Source organism: Felis catus, chromosome A1 (assembly GCF_018350175.1).
Source record: "Felis catus isolate Fca126 chromosome A1, F.catus_Fca126_mat1.0, whole genome shotgun sequence".
Classification (NCBI taxonomy): Eukaryota; Metazoa; Chordata; class Mammalia; order Carnivora; family Felidae; genus Felis; species Felis catus.
In genome coordinates this window covers 117,009,407-117,017,042 of record NC_058368.1, presented here as the reverse complement: position 1 = coordinate 117,017,042, position 7,636 = coordinate 117,009,407, and the positions used below count along the sequence as shown (strand labels likewise).

Below are 7,636 nucleotides of genomic sequence, written 5' to 3'. Positions count from 1 at the left end.
GATACTACCTCCCATCTGTCAGAATGGCTAAAATTAACAACTCAGGAAACAATAGAAGTTGGCAAGGATGGAGAGAAAAGGGAACCCTCTTACAATGTTGGTGGGAACATGACCTGGTACAGCTACTCTGGAAAATAGTGTGAGGGTTCCTCAGAAAATTAAAGATAGAACTACCCTATAACTCAGCAATTGCACTGCTAGATATTTATCCAAAGGATACAAAACTACTGATCCAAAGGAGCACATAAACCCCAATGTTTATAGCAGCACTATGAACAATAGCCAAATTATGGAAAGAGCCCAAATGTCCATTGACTTATGAATGGATAAAGAAGATGTGCAATATTACACAACTATCAAAAGAATAAAATCTTGCCATTTGCAAAGATGTGGATGGAGCTAGAGTGTATTATGCTAAGCAAAATAAGTCAGTCACAGAAAGACAAATACTATGATTTCACTCACATGTGGAATTTAAGAAACAAAAACTGATGAACATAGGGGAAGGGAAGGAAAAATAAAATAAGATAAAAACAGAGAGGGAGGCAAACCATAAAAGACTCTTAAATATAGAGAACAAACTGATGAAGGTTGATGGAGGGGAGGTAGGTGAGGATAAGGGTTAAATGGGCAATGGGCATTAAGGAGGCCACTTGTTGGGATGAGTACTGGGTAACAACATGTAAGTGATGAATCACTAAATTCTACTCCTGAAACCAATACTACAGTATATGTTAACTAACTTGAATTTAAATAAAAAAATCTTGGAATTAAAAAAAAGAGACCAAGTTCTCATATAAAAGGATCTGACCCTGGATTCTATTCTCTTCTACTCTATCTGGTAGTCTACAAATTTGTTCCCACATTATTCAAATAGGTTATTCTGTTCTTATCTATTCTTATTAGTGTGTAAGAAGCATAAGATTTACTTCTTATGAGTCTGAGGGATTAAGAGGGCCCAAACATTGTTTTTCAAGATTTTACTGTTTAAATATCTATTTATATGAAATTCTCACAACTAGTAAATACCTATTACAACACAAAATAAGTAAAAATTTAATGAAGGAAAGAAAAAAATTCCTAAGGAAATTGGTATTTGTTTCACCCATTTCACAATGTCAAATTCCATTTTATTAGACCATCTAGTCTATAATATCTAATTTTAAGAGAGAAATTACAAAAATGTAAGGTACACTAGCTCTATATCCACATTGCATTATAGCTATGAAAATCTCTACCTATAATCTTCCATTAAACTGTCTACTCTATATTAGAGACATAATCTGTAATACCATGAGATATCTATAAACCATAAATACAGACGCATTCCTTCTTTGTGGATATCTGAGAGAGACCACAAAGTATTAAAGATTTTTTATATTTACTCTTACAAATCAATAGAAAAGCCAACCTCATTCATTTCTTTAACAGTTTGAATATTCATTTCAATTTCTTAAGAAGTTTCTATCTGTACTCTTCTGAAGGAGAGTTATTATCATACCCAGGATGATACCATGACCTACATTCTAGTTAAATCATAAACTATAAAAAATAAATTTAAACTAGCAAACATGGTATTTAAGAAAACAAAACAGTGACATCAAGGCCCACAGCATTATAAGGCTCCTTCCCCACAACAGCTTAACAAGAACAACAAAGGAAACTTACTTAAGAAATCAATAATTTTCAATGTGGTCACTTTTATTTTGTCATAAAGTGAATTCTTGAAAAACACTACAAAAAGCAAGCAAATAAGGTACCCTAGGTACTGAATATGGAGGAGTATCATTTTTTAAACTTTATGATGAAACTTTGCAAAGTGAATAGTGCAATAAAATCCAATATGCTTCCACCCAGATCCAACAGCACTTTTTATTTTTTCTTTATGATTTAATGTAATGTCTAGTAGTCAATCACATATATAGGGGCATTCACTCTTAATACATCAGTTTGTACCTCCAAATAATTAGTAACATTATCTCGCAAAATAACACCATTATCAAAACAAAAAATTACTAATAACTCTGTTAATATAACATTTATGACCAAATAAGTGTAAAAAAACAGAAAACACAGATTATATTTCCATTTCATTATGACCACTAATAAAGATTTTCAAAGCAACTATAAGGAGAGCGCAAGAAGTGATAGTGCATGCAACTATAGTACAGCCTAATATTCATTATAGACTGGCAAAAAGTATCCACAGATTGTCAAGAATAACAAAAGATTCAAAGTTTAAAGTAATTTTATTGAATGTTGAATCCAAAGCTATTCCTAAAGTTCTCATTTCCCCCTATATTCCTACCAGTGTCAGGGACTGGAAGGCTGGGGATAATTGGCTTCAGAAATTTAAACTCATTGGTCCCCGAGTCTCCCGTCAGACACACCTCATACTGGTAGCTCTGCGACAAGGTCCCCGTGCCGCTGACGTCCACCAAGTGGCCCGGAAAATGGCCCTCGGGCCCCGAGCAGCGACCCGCAGACGCCGCCCGGCTCCGCCTGCACAGCCGCACCGCCACGAACACCAGCACCGAGAACAGGAAGAGCGACGACACGGACGCCAAGGCGACGACCAAGTAGACGGTGAGCGGGTCGGCCCGCGCCTCGGCCGCCGCCACCTCCGGGAGCGGCAGGTAGGGCTGCGAGAAGCCGTCCACCAGCAGCACGTGCAGCGTGACGCTGGCCGAGCGCGGCGGCTCGCCATTGTCCTTGACCAGCACCACCAGCCTGTGCTTGACGGCGTCGCGCTCGCTCAGCAGCCGGGCCGTGCGCACCTCGCCGTTGTGCGCCCACACGCCGAACAGCCCGGGCTCCGTGGCCTTGAGCAGCTGGTACGACAGCCAGGCGTTCTGGCCCGAGTCGCCGTCCACCGCCACCACCTTGGTCACCAGGTAGCCCGCCTCGGCCGCCCTGGGCACCAGCTCGGTGCAGGGCGCAGAGCCGTTCTGCGGCGGGTACAGCACGAAGGGCGCGTTGTCGTTGTCGTCCAGCACCAGCACGCGCACCCGCGCCTGGCTGCTGAGCGCGGGCGAGCCGCGGTCGGCCGCGCGCACGCCGAACTCGAACGCCTGCAGCGCCTCGTAATCCAGGGACCTGAGCGCGAACAGCTGCCCGTTGTCCGCGTTGATGGACACCAGGGAGGCCAGGGGCAGCTGCGGGTCCGCGGGCGGCAGCAGCGAGTAGGTGACCTGCGCGTTGGCGCCCGAGTCCCTGTCCGTGGCGCTCACGCTGCCGATGTGCAGGGCGGGGCTGTTGTTCTCGCGGACGCGCAGGGTGTAGGTGGTTTGGCTGAAGGCGGGGGCGTTGTCGTTGACGTCGGAGACCGTCACGGTTATGTTGTGCTGCGTTTTCAGCCTGGGGGTCCCCAAGTCGGTGACCGTGATGGTGATGTTGTACTCAGATCTTGTCTCTCTGTCCAGTGCTTTTTCCGAAACTAGAGTGAAAAAGTTCTTGAAGGTTGGTTTCAGAAAAAAAGGGAGCTCGTCTTGAATAGAGCAAACCATCCTCCCATTGTCCCCAGCGTCTTGGTCTCGGACGCTGAAAAGAGCAACCAGAGTCTCTGAGGCGTTCTCTGGAATTGTCTTTGTAAATGATGAGATGGTCACTTCTGGTGGATTATCATTTATATCTACTACTTTAACCAGAAGACTGCATTCTTCTGAAAGACCTCCACCATCTGTTGCCTGAATATTTATAGTGTAGAACTGTATTACTTCAAAATCCAGGCATGATCTCAAGTGAACCTCCCCAGATATTGGATTGATTTCAAATGTTTTACGAATATCTTCTGATGCATGCAAAAATGTGTATGATATTTTCCCATAATTTCCTGAATCCATATCCTTAGCAGAAATGGTGATAATCCAGGAGCCAGCAGGTGTGTCCTCCAGGACATGTACTTCATAGAGCCTCTGAGCAAACTCAGGGGCATTGTCATTGATGTCCAAGACCTTGATGAGAACCAAAGTTGTTCCAGTCCTGGGTGGAGATCCACCATCCAGTGCTATGAGTGTTAATGTGAGCTCAGGCTCCTCCTCATGATCTAATGCTCTGTCCAGGACCAGTTCTGGGTATATCTTTCCATCACCACTGTCTCGAATTTTAATGTAGAAATGAGAATTAGGGCTAAGTGTGTAGTTTTGGAGACTGTTGGTTCCTACATCCAAATCTTGGGCACTCTCCATTAGGAATGTGGTTCCACTACTGGTACTTTCTGATATTTTAATAAGTATTTCCTTGTCTAGAAACATAGGGGAGTGATCATTTATGTCTTTGACATGCAGCTCACCCCGAAAAAACTCTAAAGGATTTTCCAATACCATCTGAAAATGTAGCACACACGGCTCGGTGAAGCCACAGAGCTCTTCTCGGTCCAGTTTCTCATTTAGGAGCAAATCCCCCGTCAGTAAATCAAGTTGTAAGTGCTTTTCATTATCATCAGACACTACCCGGGCCTCCCGTGAGGACAGCTCCTCCACCCCAAGCCCTAGATCCCTTGCAAGATTTGCCACAAAAGAACCAACTTCTGTTTCCTCTGCCACTGAATATCGCACCGATTCAGGACCCGCCTGAGATAATCCCAGCAAAACAAAGAGAATCAGGACTTGCCTTTTCTGCAGAGCGAGCACCCCTTTGATCTCCATGGCTCCTTCCAGCAACCTCTTTTGTAGAAAAATTTAAGTTCAGCCCTAATTTTGGAAGCTGAAGCTGAACTTTAAAAAATAAGATCCCGCCCCCCTCGGAGAGTATATAGTTCTCCAGCAGCTTTAGTAGATGAAGATCCTTTACTCCCTCTCTTCTCAGTGGCTTGGATGTTCTCTGTTCCCTGAATAATGGAGCCCACAGTGTTGTCCATGCACTGATTTCATCTTATCCTACAGCGCCACCATGTGTTTCCATGATTTTTAAAAAAAATTTTTGTTTTCTTTCAACGAATAATTCATGAATACCTCTGGAGTATTTTAAAGCAAATCCCAGACATCATATATCTTTACCTCTAAATACTTCAGCAAGCATCTCTAATAGATAAAGTTTTTAAAATATAAATACGATACCACTATTAAAACCAGCAAATTTAGCAATAATTCCTTGATATACTTTATACTCAGTCTGTGTTTGGTATTCCTCATTTTTCTCCAAAATGTTTTTTACTGTTGGTTTGTTTGAATCACGATCCAAACAAAGTCTATACAGGGCATTTAATTAGTGCTGTTTTGAATGCTGACAAGAAGACTCTTAAAATGTCTTGAACTGAAGGGAGGTTGGGAAGAAAGATGTCCTGAATTGAAGAAATAATATTTTATTTAGGCCATTTCTTGAGAATTTCAAATATATTATCTCCTTTACTCTTGTAAATACTTTTGAATTTAGTTAACTATAGTTAGTAATGTCATTACCTTTTCTCACATATTTTAAAAATATACATGTGGGGGCACCTGGGTGACTCAGTCAGTTAAGCCTCCAGCTCTTGATTTCAGCTCAGGTCATGATCTCACCGTTTGCAGGATCCAGTCCCCACATAGGGCTCTGCACTGACAGTGTAGAGCCTTCTCAGGATTCTTCCTCTCCCTCTCTCTCTCTGCCCCTCCCCTGCCTGTGCTCTGTTTCTCTTTCTCAAAATAAATAAATAAACATTAAAAAAAATTTACATGTAAGAATGTGGAATAAATAAAATAGATTTAGTCCTTGTCTTTATGGAGTTCACTGGCTGAAAATTTGGCAGACACATTATTAAAATATTTCACAATGTATTCATAGGTAAAGAGTAATAGAGAAATACCTAGAAGGGCCATCTCGTACTTAGGAGGCAGCATAGCATATGAACATGGATTCTGGAACCAAAATATTTACATTTGAATCCTACTTCTACCATTCAATATCTTCAGTCTTAGACAAGTAATGTACCTCTGTTTCCTTACCTGTAAAATAGGGGTGATAATGGTATTTACCTCCTAGGATTATTATAGTAGGAATCAAATGAATTAATATTTACAAAATTGCTAGTAAGTGCTAGTTAAGTACCTACTAAAAAATAAAATCTAGCCCAGATTTTTGAACATCAGTGAAAGCTTTCCTAAGGTAGTAAACTATAAGTTGTGATCTGAAGGAGCTAGCCAGGAGAAGGAGTGTTTCCGGCAGACCTTTTGAAGAACAGAAAGAAGTTAAATATGCCTTGAACTTTAAACCATAGAAGGGGATAATTTAAAAATGAGACTGGGGGGAGCACTGGGTGTTGTATGTAAGCGATGAATAATGGGAATCTACCCCCCAACCCCCGCAAACCAAGAGCACACTGTATACACTGTTTGTTAGCTTGATAATAAATTATATTTAAAATATAAAGGAAACTGATACTAAATGTTTTTGTTCCCCCAAATTCACATGTTTAAACCTAATCCCCAGTATGATGTTATTTGGAGAGGTAAGGCCATTGGGAGGTGATTTGGTCATTAGGTTGGAGCTCTCATGGGTGGGATTAGTGACCTTATAAAAGAGATCCTAGAGAGCTCCCTTGTGAGGACACAGCAAGAAGAGAACCACTAGGAAGTGGACTCACCAGACATAGAATCTGCTTACACCCTGACCTTGGACTTCCCAGCCTCCATAACTGTGAGAAATAAATGTTTGTTGTTTAAAAAAAAAAGGGAGACTGGCGGGGGTGGGGGGAGTGGGGTGAGGACACAAGTTATTATATAGGATATAGCATGAATTTAAAATTTTATCCTATGGAAAATTATAACACAATGTAGAGTTTTAAACATTTGATTAACATGATTGCGTCTGCATTTTTGAAAAATCAGTTTGAAGGAAGTATAGAGAATCAATTTCAGGAGGAATGACTGGAATCAGAGACACCAGTTAGGAGATGGTGGCAGCCTGTTTAAAAGTAATGCTGGTGTGGATGGAGAGAAGAGGGATGCTTAAAAAGATACTTAGGATCTGGTCACTGATATAGGTTGCATGTGGAGAAAAAAAAGGAAAGAATCAAGGATGATTAACACACTTCTGGACTTGGCAACTGGATGGTTAGTTGTGTCATTCCCTAAGACAGAGAACACTGAAGAACAAAAAAGACTGAAGTGGAAAAAGCTGAAGTCAATTTTGTACATGCTGATACTAACATGAATGCCTTTGGGAGATATGTGTAAGTGTTCGCACATGCATGTCCCTATGTGGAGCTGTATGTAATTATATATAGAATATAAACTGGCGTAGATATGGACTTTGGGTTTCACCAGCATGTATATGGTGATTGAAACCATGAGTATTCTAAGATAATCAAGCAAAAGTATGTCAGCTAACAACAGAAGAGGCAAAAGTCTGAAAAAAAAAAAACACCTTCATTAGAGGAGAGGGGAAATAAAGTATCTTTTAAAAGACAAAGACAGCTCAGAGTTGAGAATCATGAAACCAAAAGCAAATAGCATTTCAAGGATATGAGGAAGATCAATGGTAGCAAATGCTTCAGTAAACTCAAGAAAAATGAATGTTGAAATGATTCCTTGGATTAAGAAGATGGTCATTGTGGAGGATTCTAATAGATGTCTGCCAAAACCTGTTCCCTTTATAGAACAGGGAACCTGTTCCCTGTACCCAGGCACATTGGCTATTCATAGTTGCCAGTCCCAGTCTC

General features: G+C 41.1%; 1 protein-coding gene across 1 annotated transcript; it reads right to left on the bottom strand.

The window, feature by feature from the left end:
- Positions 1 to 1,680: 1,680 nt before the first annotated feature.
- LOC109500934 (protocadherin beta-14) lies at positions 1,681 to 5,497 on the bottom strand. Its single transcript, XM_019833357.3, has one exon. It carries the CDS (start codon positions 4,644 to 4,646, stop codon positions 2,250 to 2,252), a length of 2,397 nt encoding a protein of 798 aa, XP_019688916.3. The 5' UTR covers positions 4,647 to 5,497; the 3' UTR covers positions 1,681 to 2,249.
- Between the last annotated feature and the right edge of the window lie 2,139 nt (positions 5,498 to 7,636).